Source organism: Ictidomys tridecemlineatus, chromosome 13 (genome assembly GCF_052094955.1).
Source record: "Ictidomys tridecemlineatus isolate mIctTri1 chromosome 13, mIctTri1.hap1, whole genome shotgun sequence".
Lineage (NCBI taxonomy): Eukaryota > Metazoa > Chordata > Mammalia > Rodentia > Sciuridae > Ictidomys > Ictidomys tridecemlineatus.
In genome coordinates, this window is record NC_135489.1 from 45,498,423 (window position 1) to 45,519,013 (window position 20,591).

Sequence of the window (20,591 nt, forward strand, 5' to 3'; positions counted from 1 at the left end):
TTCATGTGATGCTGAGGATCGAACCCCCCAATACATACTAGAAAGCTATTATTTCACTTAAATGTATCAATTTTCCAACAAATGATGGCCACATTTCCCATGGGATCACAATTGAAAACACAATCATCTTCCAAGTTTGGGTAGTTAATGTCCTAGAGTCTACATCTATTGAAAAGGATGATACAAAATTGAATGAACAAGTGAAACAAATTAGTCTATAAAAGTTTGGTTTAAAGGAAATGATTTTCATAATTTTATAATTACAAAAGCAATACATGTTTGAAACAATCTTCTTATTTAGTTCAATTTAACAGAAGTAGTCACTGCTTATACAGAACTACATTTTAGGAACCGATCCAGCTAAACCAAAGAGAAATGGGACAAATGTTCTTTAAGGCTCAGTGGCTTCCCCCTCCAACATGGAAGTACTATAGGAAGAGAAAAGTTTGAGCAAACCCTATAACTTCTTCATATACTAACACAGTGGAATTTCAAACATTTGGATTGGTCCAACATGCTGACAAACAAGAAAGATGATTCTCAGTTATGATCAGAAAAGCCAAATGTATAATTTTAAAAAAGGAGAAAAAGAAAAAAATGGGAAACATATACTCTTAAGAAGAAAAGCAATTGAGATCTAACTGATAATAAATAGTCACTGGCTTGAAAATTTTAAAAATGAAAGAAAAAGAAAGTCTGCAAAATCCTAAACATGTTTAAAAGCTACTGATAAAGTTCCTATTATATGCCAGGGACTATGGTGGCATCTAAGGGACACAAAAGAACCATAAAACTAATTTAAAAGGTTATTTTAAAATTCCAGCCCTCCAAATGCCTGAATAAAATTAAAACGTAAAAAAGTGTTAAAAATTCATGCAATATAAGACAAATTATATGAATGTATGTACCTGGGTCATGTGTAGAAAAAGTGAAAATAAACCAAGCTAAGTGTCTGAGTGAATGGTTCTTTTTAATTTATTTTTGTCATTAAGTTGTTTTCCACACAACAAACATGTAAAAATGCCAAATAAAGCATTGTAGGATTTCAGTAGAAAACTTCACTGCTTCCCACCCCAATCTCTAACTGGAAATTTGGAGGGAAATTTTTAACTCTCTTCCTCAATGCAGGAAAAGGCATCGTCCTAGGAGAGGGGCAGAAGAGTGTGACACTAAAGAACAGTGGCAGAACAGTGGCAGGTGAAGCAGGAGACACATTGGGACCAATGGGTTTAAGTCCAACTGAGGAATGAGCACCAGCTATAGAGAGACGGAGCATCTTCTAACACTGGGCTTGAAGGGAATCAGCTGTAACAATCCAGATCTCAGATGAAAATTAGAGAAAAGGACAGTAGCCCTGAAAACAGACATAAAATCTATCAAGTCCTCACTGCATGAAACTTAGTTAATAATACAATACAAGCCTCCACAAAACCCTCATTCTTACAGAATAAAAATGAAATGAATTAAACCTGTTTTTAATTTCATGCCTAAGATAGGCACCTTACTACCATTTTAAAAATCCCATATTAAAATCCACAGCAACTCAAAGAGCCTTAATTTGAACCAGGGAAATGAAACCCAGGGTTTCGGACTACATCAAAGACTATAAACTGAAATATGTCCAAAACAAAGTTAACATGCCAACAGAGGGTTGTTTTGCTTTTACAACTTTCTACATTCAACTTGATATTGGAATAGGTTCTGCAGAGGGACTTGCCCCACTCCTGGTCCCAAACACTGTGGCGCATTTGGAGAAGGTGGTGCTAAGTGAATCTCAGCCAGAGCACAGCATGATCCAGCTCTGCAGGAGAGGCCTGTAGTCAGCTAGACTTAGCAATGACGCCAGTGAGTACCTGCTTCCCAACATGCAGGCAACACCGTATTCAAAAGTCACACACTGCGTGGCCTTCCAAAGCCTCCTCTGAAAGGTCAGTATAAATCATTCAGCCATGGTGATCCTTCTGTGCCTATGGAAGAAGGCAGAGAGGACAGGAACACCATTTGCCCTCTGATAATAGATTTAGACATCAATCCACTGGGGAGTTGTGGAGAGGACATAGGTGGAAGTCCTTCTGGGAAAGGGCAAGGGTCGCCTGGGAAACGAAAATGTCAAGGTGCGCTAAATTAATTTGGAATGAATTTTGTAATTTTTGCAGGGGGAAGGTATCTGATGAGAGCACCCACCATCCACCACATTCCATCTGTTTACTTGTCCTACGACGAAACTGGATAACCCCATAAGAAATGGTAAGTATAGGCTTGTCTCTCTGGTGACCCAAATGACAGACACTGAGGACAAAACATGATACTGTTTTCACCAGTCAGCCCACCGCCTCATTATCTTCACCCCCAGTCCACAGACTTCTATCCGACTTGCTTTTCTACTCCCAGTTTCTTTTCTGAATGACATCATCCCTCTGCCATTCCTCCCTTTAATTCTCTGAACAGACACACACCATGCGCTAGGCAGAGGCACCAAAGCAAGTATCAGGGACATCAAGAAGGAAATAAACTTTGATTCTTCTTAATTCTGCGCAGGGACAAAATCAGGGATTCTTGATCCCCCCAAAGGTTCAGAATGGCACTCCCCAAGCAATCTCTAAGACTAACCTAAGGTCTGCTGGCTGTGGTATCTCCCTGAAATAGAATTTATTTAGCCATCATTTCCCCCTGCTAGATCATGGGTTCCCTCAAGGCTAGGGCTGCCTCCCATTCATCTCTGAAGCATCAGCACCCATCACCTCACGCAGCATCCGATGTGTTCTACTAGTTCCATGTGTGTTGGAAACAGGGAAAACAGTAGGGAGACCAGCATAATCCCTGCTCTCAAGGAGTTTACAGTCTCATATTTTAGCAGACATGTAAAAAAATGGGGATGGCTGTGTGATAACTGCTGTAATTGATTATGTAATTTATGTATACGCAGAGGGACAAAATCAGACTGATGGAGTCAATGAGGAAGGAGGAAGGCTTGGGCTGCACTTGACTGGGTGAGAGAGAAGGAGGAAGGGGCAGAGGTGTTCCAGGCTGAGAGGCAGCATGGACAAGCAGCAGCAGCCAAGGGGACCCAGAGAGGAAGCAAGGAGCTCTGCTCAGCCAGGTGAGAGTGGGCAGCAGGAGCCTAGGAGCGGGCAAGTTCTTACATGCCACTCAAGGAAGGGACTTGGACTCTACCCTGTGGTCAGTGCAGGACAGTTAAGTGTCTACAGTACAGATGTAACATGTGTCAGGAAGGTGGCCTCAGGGGTTGGGCAGAGACTGTGGCAGGGAGAGGGGAGTGAAGGGGCAGTAGGCTTTACTCTACGCTGGGGCTCATGCCACTGGACATTGGAGATAGGAGGAAAATGCCTTGGGAAACACAGGGTTTGAGGCTACATGGTGACACAAGTAACCAGATTGACGTGATGGGCAAAGATGTTAATTAACACTAGGAATTTGGTTATGAAATAAGAAAACCATGGCTTTGGTCCTAGTCTGTCATCACTCACAAGGTCTGCAAATCACTCAGCCTTGACCAAATCACTCACTCTCAGTTCTCCCAGAAAAGGAAGGAAAGTGGCTGAGTGTTCATCATGCCAAGAACATAAGATATGGGCCCTATCTTCAAATCCAATGGGAAATAAAGGGAACCAATGATAAACTCAGGTGGCCAGTGCCACAAAATATGTTTAGAAAATAATTCCTTATTACACAAGCAATAAAGAGAATATAAATATAGTATAATAAAGAGAAATTAAACGCTCTTGGATCAAAAAATAACTAAAGAGAAAGTAGCATGGGAAAATGAGGAAAGATGAGATGGTGGGGCGATATGTCATAAAGAAATTCAAATGAGATAAACCCTCTTCAAAAAGTATGAAGCACTAAAAACAACCATTGACTCATCTTCTCCCAGAGCTCAGTGTGTGCCCACCGGGTGTGCTCCCTCATACTCCTGGTAGATACTTCTAGAAAAGTATCTATCTAAAGTGTTTTCTAAAAAATGAATTCCAACAACAAATTATTTGCAGATGTTTGAAAAGTAAAAGAAACACATATTAGTTATGTTTATTTGCTTATTTGAAACAAATGTGGAACTATTCAAAAAGCAAACTGATACTACATAAATTTATTAGGACCCAAGGCTCTTAAGCCTGTGAGAAGTTCACTTCAATACCAATATCACATTTAATAAAACCTAAGGCTTCAGAAAACATCAAGAATGATGCTACATATATATAGTAAGTGGGATTAAGTAATTGTTTCATATCAAACTGTTAGAGGAATGTGTAAAAGCTATGATGGCAAACTGAAAACAGAATGGAATGGGAATGGAATGGAAAGGCTTGGAGTGTGGCTAAGTGGTAGAGCACTTGCCTAGCTCAAATGTGGCCCTGGGTCCATCTCCTGCACCACACACCAAAAACAGGAATTGGTGGGGGTAGAGATGTAGCTTAGTAGCAAAATGTCCACCAGCATCACAAAAATTAATCAATTGATTAAAACAGAAATAGGTTCAGCTTCACTAATAAGAAAAAATACACAAATAAGAATGCTCAAATGTCTACAGAATTGATTGAGTAAACTATAGACTATCCCTATAATAAACTAATAACGCTATTATTTAAAATTATATTATGAAACTAAGTCATAGAAAAATATTCAAAGTATAATCTAAGAGGGAAAAGTTAGATACAAAATAATACAGGTTCAATTTTGTAAAAGTCTCTATTTTTTATAAAGCAGAAAACTTAAAATCCATTATTTGCAATAAAGAATAATTCCTTGGGAGTAGTTAGAGATGATGGCTTGCTTTCTTTTGCACTTACTTACTTTTTCAAAATTTTCTATAATAATATTATCAATGTTATAATCAGAATAATTTAAAAATAAATAATATGATCTGCTGCCTGTAACTTCACGTGGGCAGGATCCATGGTCTGTGCTTATCACACAGTATGAGCTCTGTAACTTATTTGCTGAATGATCAATGAATGAGCAAATGAAGGACAGATATGATCACTTTTAACTTCTGACATTTTTATACTTAAGTGTGCGTTGGTTTTACCTCTCTCTAACTCAAGTGATCCATTCCAGCCTCACTCAGCTACCTGAGGAATTGGACAACAGGTATGTGACCTTACACCAGGCTACCCTTCTCTCTGAGCAGATATATATATATGTATATATATTTTAATGGCTAAAATTAGCTCCTTAGAAGAGTTCTTGAGCATCAGAAAGATAATGTACAAAATCATAGAAAACTCAGAGTCCCTGTCTTAAACAAAGAGCGACAGATAAGCTCTGCGTTCTTTTATATCCAAATCAGTGTGGAGCTGATTGGGGTTTTACCTTACTGCATTATAAGGAGATTAACACAAGCTAGGAGCTGTCAACCACGTAAACAAGGTCTTGAGAGAGTCATGAGAAGAGGGTTAAAGAAAAAGAAATGAACCAAAAATGGTACAAGTGCCTCATAGGACATATTTTAAAAAATAAAAAACAAAGATAAATTCTAGGAAGCCCAAATTTTAGAGGCCAAATTAAGAGTTAAATTCCACTTTGAATTTGAGCCAAACAGAAACAAAACATTTTCAAGTATGAGACAGACAGGTAAAGAGAGCAAGAAAGAGAAGAAAAAGGCGGGGGAGATATATTGGTTTCTGGTTGTCTAGAAAGAAAAAATGTACTTATAATGTAGCAGACACATCCTTCTTCATTCAAGTTTGGGGAGAAAATATTTTTCTGACTGTGAATTTTAACTAATTTTCTTTTTGAATTTTCATTTTTTGCCAAGTAAATCCTGTCTACCAAAGTGGCAGGTTTCTGCTGCAAGGATCCAAGAGACACAGAACCACAGTAGGGAAAGAATTAGGTCAATTTTAGACATACTCTTACAGTAAGCTATCAGAGACTCATCGAGTCTATTTCACTTAAGAAATTAAAGCTACAAAAGCCTAGAAAACATTTGTCTTGGACAAACTAATTAAGAAATCAGTTGATAACCCCTGTTAAAAGTTGTTACCATGCTGGTCATTCAAGTGTATTAGAAAATATTTAACGATCGATCTTTAATCATTTCCTAATATTCTTAAAACCATTGAAGGTGCTCGGGCCTTTAATTACAATTTCCTGAAAAACTTAAATTTAAACCAGTTAGATTTCACTTTAAAGATGACAATTACAACTTGATTTCCACAAAGAAAAAGTAGTATATCTACATAAAAAAAAAAAAGGTATTCATGGGCTGGGGTTGTGGCTCAGTGAGAATGCTTGCCTCACATGTGTGAGGCACTGGGTTCAATTCTCAGCACCATGTATAAATAAATGAATAAAATAAAGGTCCATTAAAAACTTTTTAATAATAATTTTTAATAATTTCTCTAAGTAAGACAAAATCATCTTGAGACAGGGGATGAAACATAAACTTTGGGACTAAAATTACTCTGCTCAACACACATTAAGCACTTGTGGTTTCAGTTTCCCAAGTAATAAATCAGTATCAAGCCCCAAAGAGGCTCCACATATTTTCAAAGACTGAAATACAAGGTATTCCAAAATTTTTTTTAAAAGTATTACCGATTTTGTCTGCTGAATAGCAAAAAGCCATTAAAAAGAAAGCTTCAGCATACCTGACAATTCTTGTTTGACAAACGAAAGCACAGCCAGATACACCTGACAGTCAGCTATGATAATCTGCCTTTGAAGCCGATCGACCATAGAGGGAGTGGATTTGCGGACATCAACCTGTTTGGTGGAAAGAAAGTACAAACCAATAAATCACACACATGAACGATACTCCCTCCAAACAACTCTTACTTAAAGCTACAAGATAATTCACATTGGAGTTGTAAAACGTGGCAGTCACCCAAAGCCAACACCAAATATATGCTAGAAGCTTGGAAGCTCCATACTGCCATTAGGTTGAGCTTTGCCAACAACATAGTGCTAAAGAACATTTTAGATTCAAAAAAATATTCTAAGTGATAATATCTAAATTCATGGAAAACATGAACATCAACGCAAAACTTCAGAGGCTCATTTTTTTTAAGATAATGTAAATTCTAATTTATCCAAAATTAAAATCATCAGAGATATAATACATTCCCTAAGTCAGTAACCCAAAAAGTCAATTTACAGCATTTATCTGCAGCTAGGACTAATATTAGGGCACATTCTTTTGGTATATGCAACTGAGATGTAAGGGCTAGAAATTGATTACATTTCCATTAAGGAAAAAATACTCTGGAATTAAAATTAGTTTTGAATAAATCTCAAATTATACTTGAAATTTAGGCCATATAAGTAAAAATAAGCAAAAAATAAAATCATTAAAAAAACTGGTTTTATCATAAAGAACATTTCTTTACATTTCTGCATTCTTAACCCCAAGAAACTTTCAAAGTGACATGAGAAATTATAGAATTTTGCAAATATGTCAATAGAATAGATAGTATACATAACAGTAAGACATGTTTCTCTTTTTTGAAATTTTTTGTAATTTGTTTTAAGTAGTTACACATGACAGTACAATGATCTTGACATATCATACATTTGAATCAGATAGGATATAATTTCTCATTTTTCTAAGTGTACAGGTTGCAGAATTACATTGGTCATGCAGTCACGTATATACCCAGCAATAATAATGTCTCTCTTTTTCTAGATTTTCATAATCCATCATCATTTCTGCTATTCTCTGTCAAGCCCCAGCACTCATTACTCTGATTGCTTGGGGAAATGTCTGTGTATCAATGCTTCTGTTTCTTTATTTATAGCAACATCTACTGTGCAGGTTTGTCCAGAAGGCTAATGAGATGCAGTATATGAAAATGCTTTATAAATTGTAACAGCCATTGCAAATGTTAATTATTAACACTTATGCTAGGTGTAGTAGTAGAAATTGAGGACAGACATGTAAATAGTTTACAGTCAATGAGGAAATATAGACCTTATCACCATGTAACATAGAAAGTGGTCTGAAGGGTTAAAGCACAAGGAACTACAGGAATCTTAGGAGACATACTCAGCAGGGTTTGGAGACTCAGGCAGGCGTTCTTGGGGGAAAACTTATCTATGAAGGAAGAACTAAGAGAAGGAACCTGATAAAGAGGGAGAAGAATATGCAGAGGCATATGCCAGCTATACTTAGGGGTTTAGACTTTATTATAAAGGCCATGGCTGGAGCTGGCACTGAAAATCAAGTAAACAACATATTATTGACTATATTATAGAGATTGAATGGGAGAGTAGAGAGACGGAGGCAGAGTGCCAGTCTATCTTAGATAAAGGGGATGACCTAGGGAGATGACAGTGAGGATGGAGAGCAGTCCACAAACTCAAGAGGTATTTAAGAAAGACAGTCATCAGGGACTGGTCACTGACTGTAGGTTTAAAGGAGGAAGAGGCAAGAACGAGTGGAGTGTCAGTGGCTTCCTCATGGTGGACATCACAAGGAAGAAATGTCAGGATGGAAGCGTTCCCCTCTGTACTGGGAACTTTTGAACTGAAAGGGGAAGGCAAAATACAGAAAGGGAATCATGGTGTAACTGAGACTTTATAATCCAAGGCTTTTGAGACCTGGGGAAAACGAGGTCATTGGCTAAATTCTTCAAGTCAGCCAAGAGGCAGGTGTTCTATTGCTCAGCTGTCACTCAGTGATGTTTAATTATACACAAGAAACTCTCATTAGAAGAGCCTTGGTATGGGAGCCCATTATGGAAGAAGATCATTCTTGCTTTCTTTTTCTAGTACTGGAGATTGAACCCAGGGCCTTGCACATGCTAGGCAAGTGCTCTACCAGTACACCAATCACACCCCCAGCTCTAGAAAGGGTGGCTCCAAAATACCAACAGATGGCTCTAATGACGGGAAAGGACTTCTACGACATTGTGAGAGGCATTTCACATAACCAGAAGCCACGGGGAACATTTACTGTTTGTTTTCAGTGCTATTTTAAATATGGAAACCCAAGTGATACTCTTAAGTAGTACACAGCCCATAATCTAAAGGCGCACGACTTACATTCTTCTTAATTTTATTCTTGATTGTTTCAATGACTCCAGCCTCTTCACTTTCACACAGCTTTTCTGTGGTTTTCAAGTCATCACACGCCAACTGCATTTTTTCCTCCTCAAATGTCATCATGGCATTCTGCCAAGAAACAAGGAGAGAATGAATGAATCAGTAAGTGTCTGAAACTTCAGGCCCCTTTATTTCAACAATACTCCAAGCTAGGAAAAAAAAAAAAAAAAACCTCACTTAAATTATTTGTTGCAAGTAATAGAATCAAAATGTAACAGCACACCCTTTCATTTTAAGAAACTATAATCTTGATATTACATAATATATGACTATTACACCAGCATGAAAAAAATTATATATATATATATATATATATATATATATATATACACATATTTATACACACACACACACACACAGTAGTGAACATCCTTGCAATTGTCATTCTATTGCATTTCTGTTGTTATTAAATGCAGCAGCAAAAATTTTGTATAATTTCGAATTGGTCTACTCCATTCAATTTTTTTTTCTTTTTTTTTTTAAATATTATTTTAGTTGTAGATGGACACAATACCTTTATTTTATTTGTTTATTTTTATGTGGTGCAGGGGATCAAATCCAGTGCCTCATGCTTGCTAGGCAAGCGCTCTACCACTGAGCCACAGCCCTGTCCCTCCATTCACTTTTTATGATAGAGTCTCATTCAAAAGTTCATTCTACTCTAGATAGACCCCTGCCTCCAGTAAGTACTATATAGAAAGGCTAACGAAACAACCACTAGAGGCGCTCTTTGAAAATCATCAGTCTTTCCAGGGTAATTCCTGTGGGTTTCCTTATAAGGCATTCATTTTATATCATCTATAGTTAAAAATTCCACTGAGAGCTGGATTTCAGGCACCTGATGCTGGCTGATGTTGTCAAGACACATCTGAATGGGTGGAAGTGATGTTTCTGAGATGGGTGTGTACAGGAGCAGGAGACCTGGTTCTTGGAAGGACCTATGAACAGTCTCTAGCTCTCCATTCCCCACCGGATTCCCCAGCCCTACCTTGAAATTCTAGGCCTTGTCACTATGACTTGAACCTATTTTTCCATCCTAGACAAAACAGACCCTGGTCTGTTTTTGTCCAAGTTTCCTAGTTACACTCTTTCTCCCAACCATCCTGTTCACTCCATGTCCCCCTGCTGCCCCCGTCACCACCCAGTTCATTCCCTTTGATTCAGCCTTTGTGGCAGCCTTTGTAGTCACTTGGGTACTAATGTTACAATCTCCATTCAGTATTTTTTTTCAGATGTGGAACTATGTATTGGTGCCAAGAAAAGGCTCTAAAATTTTGTTGCATTATCTATAATAAGAGGAACTACATAGTCTGAATAAAACCCCATCACACTGGAGATGGCCTCATGCTTATAGCTGGGCACTACCAAGCTGGGCATAATATGCCTATTTGGTGACATCTTTCTGAATTTCAAATCTAAATGCTGTCTCCCTTCTGGTCTCTACTGGTTATCTTCTCCTGTCTCCCTACTCCCCTTTTATAATACTATGATGTTTTGAAAAACGTGTGTGTTTGGAAGTAGTTTGTGTGAATATTTCTGAAAAGAAAGCATCCACTTTCTTATACCACCTGATTATAACCTAACTAAAACCTATTCCCTCAATTCTCATATCTTTGCTCATTGAATTTGTCTTCTAGTGCACACTCAATAATTTTAGAGCAAATATTTATTACCCAGAGGCAGACCTGCCCCCTGTCCCAATACATTTGTAATTTTTGAAGGTCTTTCGATTATATTTTTATTCTAAAAATAATTTTGAGTGGGAAAAATATAATACTCTACAAGATACAACATTTTATTTTTAAAATGAGGGAAATTATCTACAGATGTTAGTTAATAGGCAAAAAACGATTTCAGTTTTAAATGCTACAGAATTTTCTACAATGGTATACTATGCAGCTGGTAGTCAATAAGAGACATTAGTTTATAACTGCTTCCTTAATACCAATACCTCTTCTGATATCAACTTACCAAAAAACTGACAAAGCTGGCTCCAAAACTCATCAGTGGGCTATGATTTCTGTTAAGAAAAAAAAAAGTATTTTTATTGTAAACTTTTATTTTAAAAATCATCTGATAGCCTTCCTCTTCCCTTATTAAAAATGTGAAATTTGATCTACTAATTTATTGCTATTTCCATGGAACTCTGAGAACATAGGTAAGCTGTAACACTGGTTGAACAAGTTTTTTTTTTTTTTATTAAAGCAATGAATCATGTTTATGTTGTTAAGAGTGCTGTGCTATATAATTAAAAATCATAAAGATGATAAATTTTGTTATGTGTTTTTTCAATAATAAAAAGCAATAAGTTATATTGTTATGTTATTACAAAAAAAACATCTGATAGGATATACAATCCCATTAATTGAATTGAAGTTAAGGTCATCAAGCCGATTAAATCACCCTATGAAAAAAATCAATGAGGCAATGCACTGGTTAGTGCTCTACCTGCAGGACAGAATCTGTTCCCAATTCTTCAAAGTAAAGCAGATAACAGGAACAAATTATAACAGAGACTGCTTTTAATATTGTAGCTATTAAAGAATTGACACGGTAGCTATAAAGATGATAGAAGCAACCTGATATCTGTAACATCATGACCACAGGAAGGTGGTTATTATTCACTTTTTTATTTGTTCTTTTTAGTTATACATGACAGTAGAGTATATTTTGATGGATTATACATACATGGAGTATAACTTCCCATTCATGTGGTTGTACATGATATGGAGTTTCACTAGTAGTATATTTATATATGAACATAGGAAAGTTATATCCCATTCATTCTATTGTCTTTCCTATTCCCATTCCCCTTATTATTCATTTTTCAAATGCAAAACAGCCAGGCGAGGTGGCACACGCCTGGAATCCCAGCAGCTCAAAGGCTGAGGCAGGAGGATCACAATTTCAAAACCAGCCTCAGCAAAAGTGAGGTGCTAAGCAACTCAGTGAGACTCTGCCTGAAAATAAAATACAAAATAGGGCTGGGGATGTGGCTCAGTGTCATGTGCCCCTGAGTTCAATCCCTGGTACAAAAAAAAAAAAAAAAGCAAAACTTGTTCAAACTTTACACACATAAAATTTGTATCACCTCTAGAGCAGAACAAAGGAGTTTACCGCAGAATCAGATCTCACAAACTCAACTTACCATCCAACAATGTCAAGAATGCCTCTCTAAGTCAGTCATTCCCTCACTGTGTTACATGCTCATCGTCCTATTTTAGAATAAGTCAAAGATGAAACCAAACCAATGCCAATTGAGTCAAAAGCATGTAAGGATATAAGCTTTCTGCTTCAAATTTTAAAAAAAATAGTACAAAATATATATCTCTATAAATTGTACTAAAAGGAAAAAGAACCTGTAATTGCCTTCTTTTTTTTTATTGGTACATTATAATTTCACATAATGGTAGGATTTGTTGTCACTATAACTGCCTTCTTAAAAAATCATTTTACTAATTTTTTATTATGCAAATATATGGTCAGTATATAAAAGGCATGTAACAATTTATTTAGTTAATCCCCTCTTAGAAAATTAGATTGTGGAGGTGTGACTCTCCACGTATGCACAGGCACACATATGCTTAGTGGACATCCTGTACCTATAATTTTGTACGCAACACCAAATACATTCATGGGATAAATTACTAGAGGTAGCGCCACTGAGACAAAAGGTATGCACATCCACTTTTTCTCTTGGAGTGGACTGTGTGGGGTGGGGAGGTAGGGGTATTTGAGGTACCTAACACAGTAGGCATTCAGCAGACAGGAATCAGTCAAGAAGTGATAGAGCCCTGCTATTGAGGAACAGATGTGTTTCAATCCAGTGCTGGCAACTGGCTTCACCTTCCTTCCTTGCCATGTTAGCCACTCTGCCACTTGAGAAGTGAGAGAAGCTGAAACTAGTGTTGCTACTTTTGCTTCTTGTTCTTGACTAAAATTAGGTTTCTGAGAGCCATGGCAATTAATTATTCATAGTATCTAACCTTGCCCTTATTACTTCACATACCATCTTATCATTTAAGTCGGGGGGAAAACGTAGAAACCAGCCCAATAGAACAATTTCCCCTCCTTGAAATGCTGTCTGCAAACTGCGTAGCATCTGGGTGCACCAGGCATGAAGAATGTAGGGCCAGGGAGCACTGGCTGTTAGAACAGCTCCATCCACCCAGGCTCACTTGGTGTTTTAACTTAACATACTTCAAGTGGTTAACTTACTTCATCTTGATTAAGATGTCTTTATATGAAACATATTTGTTTTGGAGATCTAAAATCGTTCCTCAAAAGTATGAGGATGATTATGGAAAACCCAGTGCCAGGGTCAGGAGAGGGAAGAGGCATTCAGCTCATTTCAAGATTGCTCATGCTGGGAACCTGCCATGGTGAGACAACTGGTAACACTTGTTTTGAAAATGGATTCCTATAGAGTGAGGGAGGGAATAGGGAAGACACAAAGAAATGAAGTTTCCCCATATCTACCTTGTCTGTGGATTCAACTTTGGAACCATGTAATCATGATACACAATAACAACACCAAATTAAACTTTAACATGCCATTCCTACAAATCAGAAGTGAAATGAATGCAATGCACTTCTGATGTAAATGAAATGGTAACATAACTACACAGAGTAGAAACTACTCCAATATTGTAGAACGTCGTAACCTAATAGTAAACCCCAATCATGAGTATTCCTGAAAACAGACCCTCAAAAGATGCCCCTGCCCCACTCATTTCGGTAACCACATTCTAACTGGATAAGGGAGTCTTACTCTCAGGCTGCTGTGTGCCTCATTTGTAATAAAGCAAGGATTATATATGTAGAGATTCAAGAGTTTGTGCATATGGGAGAGGATGAAGTTAATTTAAAAATCTGAAAAGTCCAAAAAAGAAAGAATCAATGAAAACCCCTTGTATTTTTTTTTCCTAATCTTTGAAAGCATAAATTTATCCTAGATCTGCCCACTGAAAGGCCCAGAACCAATGACCACCCAGCTGTGCTGTGCATGACATGAGCACCCTCTCCAGGTAACGGAGCAAGGGACTGTGGCTTACTTGAAGCAATGGCTGCTTCCAAGTCAGGGGCAAGAAAGGCTCAAGAAGAGCCTGAAAATGTCCTTGTATAGCAGAAATTAAGGAAGTTTGAAAAACATAGTAGGGTCATGAAGAGGTTCCCATTAGCCAAATATGGAATAATTTGATCACCCTGGAGAACAAAAACAGCAACGGATTGAAATATCAAGTTGAAACCATGCATTCATAATGATGCTTTTAATTTTTAAAAAACTCACTAGTTTCCTACTGGGAAACCAACTCATTATTTTTAAAAGAGATCCTTTAAAAGAGCAAGAATAAGCATTTACCCTGCCTTTACTCTGTGGACGAAGAGGAACCAATTGTTTGGGGGTAGGGAGAGTTTCCCTTTATAGAAGTATCCTGGGCTCATAAATGAAAAGTAAATCACCGTGGCATAGGTCCTAATGAATTCAGAGATATGGGCAATGCACATAAAGACAGGGACATATAATGTGTTAAATGCTGCCGTGGTGACAGAATCAGCAAAAATCTAAGCTGTGGAAAAGTCTACAGGATAAAGATCCTAGTTTCTTCAACAATAAAGAATCATAAGAGGGAAAAAGAGGCCAAAAGGAAACTTTAAAGTGAGACTATCAAACATCAGACACATAAATACACTCATGAGGAGACATCTCAAACAACACCACATAGGTGCACCCACGGGCGTATCTATTTAACACATACAACAATTAGAAAACGAGATTTTAAAAAAATCACCCTTTACAATAGCACTAAAATATTAATTATCTAAAACTAAATCTAATAAAGATTATGAAGTACCCCAACATTGAAAACTCCAAAAAACACTGCTAGGACAAATTAAAGACTTAAATCAGAGTTTTTTAAACAATAGTATTCTGAACATTTTGTGCCGAATAGTTCTTTGGTGTGGGGTTGTCCTGCACTTCACAGAACATTAAGCAGAAATATACGTGAAACAAGACTGGCCAATGAGTTGGCAATTCTTACGGCTATAAACCAGAACACTAAAATTCATGAAATATTTTCTATGCTCTGGAAGATGTGACAAGGTTTAGATATGGCTTGTCCCCCAAGGGTACATGGGATAGAAGCTTGGTCCCCAGTGTTGAGATGGTGTGTACATCTAGGAGGAGGAGCGAGTGGGAGGTCACAGGTAAATTGGCCACATGCCCTTGAAAGGGATTAAAGTATTTTTTTTATGGGACCCTGGTTAGTCCTCATAAGAGAACTGTTATAGAAGCTGGAGCCTGACACCATGTAGTCTCTTTTTGCATCCTTTCTTGCCACATGATCCCTTGCTCCTGCCATTGCCATAAGCCATGATGTGATAAAGATAAGATAGTCCTCACCAGAACTGAGCTTATTAATAACAACCCCAGGCCATAAAAGCTCTAAAACTCTTAGTAAACCACTTTACCTATCTTAGATATTTCATTGTGGTGACAAAAAGTTGATGAACACAAAATGTATGAAATTTTCCAAAATAAAAAGTTTAAAAACTTACAATTAAAGATGTTCTTCGAAAGATAAGCTGTCATGGGAAATCCTCCAATGAAAGGGCTCCTTGTGATTGCTGCCACAGTTTACTTTTTGAAAATGAACCATCAGTAATATGATGGCTCTAAATTTTTCACTCTGTATAGTGAGTCGTCGCCCAAATCAGAAAGACCATAGAGAATATAAAGAAGCAGTTTATCATCTCTTCCTATAGTCACTAACATTGCCATGGCAATTATTTTTTAAAGTTTCACCAGGATATTAAAAATAGGACTGAGCTGATGAAAATTTTGTTTCCTGAAATATAGGAGAAGGAAATGTATACATTTAATTCTTAAAGGAGTATCTTTCCATTACATAAATGAGCATAATTATAAGAATACCTATTTCTTCCAAGGTAATTTTATTGTCCATAGTAGCGAATGGTTACAAATTTTCAAGTCTTCCTTTGATTTTTTTTTTCTGAATGTTCTAAGTTTATAAAATGCTGAGTTCTTAGAAGAATTCAAAATGACTTTTCTCCCCTCTAAATGCCTGGGGAGCATGGACCCTTGTGGATTACATAGGAAATATGGGGCCACCTTGAATCCAACCAGCCAATGGCCATCACCATCTTACCCTGGAGTCAAGAGATCCCAGATCTGAGAATTGAAGGGGGAAAAAATATGACATGAATTTACCCCTGCTGCTCTTAATGGAGGATCTGTCTTTTCCATGACCCACAATGTTTTAGAAACCATAGCCCCAGAGGACCACTGGAGTTAATTTTATAAAATTAGCAAAAAAATGTCAACATGGAATAGCTTCTCTGATGTCTCTGAGCTACCCTCACAATTTAATTTTTTTTCATGGAAAAACAATTGTTTTCGATACAACAAATGCCTTGTAAAATAGCCAAATAGAATGTGATGACCTACAACGGCTTTCATAAAATTTAATGTTTAGGAAAAGGCTGTGTGTACACTGTGTTCCAACACAAAAGAGCAATCAAAATATTTGTTATAAGGGGAAATACAATTAGTGTTGTTGTTTTTTTCAATGAAAAGTGTTGACCACAGTGGGTGGTCAACAGCCACTGTGTCTTCATCTTGTTGCTGCAGAATTCTCCCTATATTTAGACCCCCTTTAGGAAGAAAAATGCATCATTTAAGTCAATTTACTTGTCCTGAATATTCCCTGTGATTCAGTTGCTGCTATTTTTTTTTCATCCAGCCAACCAAACAGAAAAATGGGTCATTTCAACAGCAAAACAACCAAATCCCATAGGAGTGGGTTATTCACTTAATGGTAAGCTAAGGCCCAGCTGTGTCCAGCTGTGGCCCAGGGCACTCTCAGCATAAGGCTAATAGAGAATTGGACCCAAAATAAGTAGAAGGGCCCCTTTGAGGTTACTCCCCAAGGCAGTTCCTAATTTTTTTCCTGAAAAAAAAGAAGGAAATTATTTGGTGATTGTTTTTATATTATCCATACAAATGGTATAAATAATATTTTATATGTTCCCTTAAAAAAAAAGATGATGACAACAGCCACCAGTAGGCCATTAGGACACAAAACAGAATCCTATATTTTATTGTGATTTGAACTCTTTTTTGTGGGGGTGGTGTGGGGTGGAATAATAGGGATTGAACTCAGGGGCACTCAACCACTGAGCCACATCCCCAGCCCTATTTTGTATTTTATTTAGAGACAGGGTCTCACTGAGTTGCTTAGCACCTTGTTTTCGCTGAGGCTGGCTTTGAACTCACGATCCTCCTGCCTCGGGCCTCCGGAGCTGCTGGGATTATAGGCATGCGCCACAGCGCCTGGCTGAACTCTCTTCTTATTTAAACATTTTCTTTAATTTTTAATAGTGAAAGCTTCCCACTATCTAGCTGATTCCTCCTCGCTCTGTCAAGAAAAATAATAAACAAAAGGCTTTATAATGGGAAATTTGATGGGTTGAAATGAAAAGCTAAAAATATGTGCTTTTCCCAGATAAAAGCCTTGAAATGTCTCAATTTCACGGGAGCCAGGGGGCCTGACAGCACTCCCACTTAGCTGGCACTCATGGTTTCTGGCCCGTGGGCTCAATTTGTTCTATCTTTTATCTCAAGTTCCCTAACTTTGAGTACACCATGGCAACAATCAATACCTAAGATTGATTTGACACTTCTGCAATGAACTATGTTCAGGGCCTTGCACATGCTAGGCCAGTGTTCAATCCCTAAGCTACAACCCCAGCCCTGAATTGACCTCTTAACACCATTTGGACATGGGAAACTCATGGTGAACTACTGAAGCCCCAATCTTAATATGAAGATATTGTAGCAATACGAGAGAAAGGAACATCTGGCAGACCAGAGTATAGAAGCTCTTGTCAGTCACCAGCTAAAGAGACAGAAATATATGTCTCCACTCATAGTACGATTGCAAGGAAGAACAGTGATGTTTGCAGCACCTTGCTCATGCAGTATTCATCCACCCAATGCTTATTAAAGAGAGCATCTTCCTTATGCAGAAAATGGAAAGGTGCCTTGGAAATGAGAAATGAAAAACTCTAGGCTGAAAGTCTAAGAGAAGTGTCTCTTTCTCCCAGAGGATGGCCCAAGAAATGTGACAAACTTCATTTAAAGACATTTTTGACTTGATTTCATAACTGTTAAGAGTATTTTTCAAGCTGGGCATAGTGGCACATACCTATAATCCTAGCAGCTTGGGAGACTGAGGCAGGAGGATCTCAAGTTCAAAACCAGCCTAAGCAAGTTAGCAAGGCGCTAAGCAACTTAGTGAGACCCTATCTATTTCAAAATAAAAAAGGGGCTGGGCATATAGCTCAGTTGTTAACTGCCCTTGGCTTTTGTTACTAGAGAGAAACAAAAAAAGAAAAAGAAAAAAAAATCAAAAGAAAAAAAAATCTAACTTATTCTGCTTCTTAGTTTAAAAGTGTTCCAAATGCTTTCTTATTACGCACAGCATCCCTAGAGGTCTGGTATGTGACAGAACAGCACTGGTAGAATGTTCTCTTTTTGAATCCTGCTATGAATCAGATTATAAAATAAATTCCATTATCTATGGTGTTTTAGAAAGTTAAATTGCTTCTATAGTGATCCAATGAATATATTCTGTTCATTAAGTTGCATCTTTCCAGCAGGCCTGAGAGATAGGTACAGTTGCCCAGGTCAACTCCCAACCCTGTGTACTCTGCTGCTCTGCATCTTCCAAATATCCATGACAAATTTCCAATGGAGGATGAAAAGGTCAACTCCACCCAAGACAGATGGTTAGGAGGATGATTAAGAAATCAAGCCAAACAAAAGCAACAGAATTCACTATTAAAGTCAAAGAAGTAATTTATGATTTTCTAGGTTGCTCCTTGCCTCCATAAAAAACAAATTGCCTAAGAAAACCCTAATTTCCTTTGGAAAAGCCACAATAATATGTTCAAAAAATACTTACTTTCAAAATGATATATCTAAGTCATGTTCCTCGGTTTAAAACAAATGAACATTGACCCTTCTTCATACAAGGCTTTAGGGAAAAAAAAATCAAGTGAATCTAATTTTGTTCCATGCATCCATTTATGCATTTGCTGAACGGCAAGTATGCAGCAGGTACTGTGCTATGAACTGAAGACGTGGCTTCTCAGAGCCTACGCAGTCCAACCTGGCAGCTAAAAAGATATGCTAACACCTTCCTAGTAAATGGCCTTGGAGAGTAGGTAAGTGGTTGTTACTTTGACTCCCAAAGTTGTCCCTTGTCATGGTATTTTTTTAGTGGATTAGCCTTCCTACCTGTACCACAAACACCATGTTTAATGAGATCTGGGGCAGGCTACTTGCCATCTTTGATATCCTCTTCTCTATTCTTTGAATATATAAAAAGCTTCCCAGTCACCTATCTTTTAATTCTCTGCGGGGCACTTCTATTTGATATTCATCTCATTATTTATTTTGGTTGGAATAAGGGAAAATTCCCCAAGAAGGGGACTTCAACTCTGTTATGTGCTGCCATCTGGACCCCCAGCATATAAACGAGCCCCCGCACATGTCTGTTTAAAGAATCCACTAGTCATGTCCTACAAAATCCATACTTCACATGCTGTCTGATGGACCGTCCTTCACAGAGTCCAAAAAATGGTCAAGTATGAGCTTTTCATCAACCTGAGCCCATAAGAGCTGCCTTCACTAAGGAAAAAAAAAAAAAAGAAGAAAGAAAGAAAGAAATGTGCTTATTTCCTTTATCGGAAGATAAGCAGTGGGGGAAATTCCTGGAAAGGTTGCATTTACTTTCCAGACACAACTCCAAGTAAGACCCTCAGGGAACATTTATCTAAAGGACAGCAAGTTTCTCAAAACACTGATCTCCACAGTCATTGACTTTATAAGTATTTGATTTATAAGAGTTTGAAATAGATCCACCCTTCTCATCAGTCTTGCTTTTATCCTGGACCTTCCTGGGGATGTGGGAGTCTATAATCTCCATGGGTTTGCCCCAGGCACCCCTGCAATCACAGGCTCCCAACCAGGAGAGGCGCCAGTCCCCAGGGTGTTTTCAGCACTATTTGCCCTCAAAGAGGCTACAGATTCTTACCCGTTTACTTTTGATACACTAACCAATGGCTTAGTCTGTGGCCTTGCATCTAATCAGAAAAATAATGTTATAATTCACTGGTGGATGCCAAGAAGTCATGAAAGACTGTCACATCCGGTGGCAAAGCTGTTGGCTTGTAGCAGCAAGAGCACTGAAGGACTTTGGTGGAAGAGCCCCGTGTCTCAGTTTTTTCATCACTGTGACTAAAATACTTGACAAGAACAACTTGGAGGAGAAAAAGTTTATTTTGGCTCATCATGAGGTCTCAGTCTATGGTCAGCCAGTTCCGTAGCTGTGGGCCCAAGGTGAGGCAGAACGTCAAGGTGGAAGCATGTGGCAGAGGAAAGCTACTCAAGACATGATGGCCAGGACACACAGCCAGAGTCTGCTCATCAAGGATAAAAC

The 20,591-nt window shown here is 37.9% G+C and overlaps 1 protein-coding gene across 1 annotated transcript in view; it reads right to left on the bottom strand.

Annotated features, from left to right (window-relative positions):
• Ttc39c (tetratricopeptide repeat domain 39C) overlaps positions 1–20,591 on the bottom strand; it is a 102,353-nt gene that overhangs the window by 48,003 nt on the left and 33,759 nt on the right. The window contains exons 2-4 of the mRNA XM_078030245.1: positions 11,035–11,083; positions 9,004–9,132; positions 6,612–6,726 (exon numbers count right to left, since the gene is read on the bottom strand). Coding sequence (XP_077886371.1) covers positions 6,612–6,726; positions 9,004–9,132; positions 11,035–11,083 — 293 coding nt within the window. The remainder of the gene's footprint in view (positions 1–6,611; positions 6,727–9,003; positions 9,133–11,034; positions 11,084–20,591) is intronic.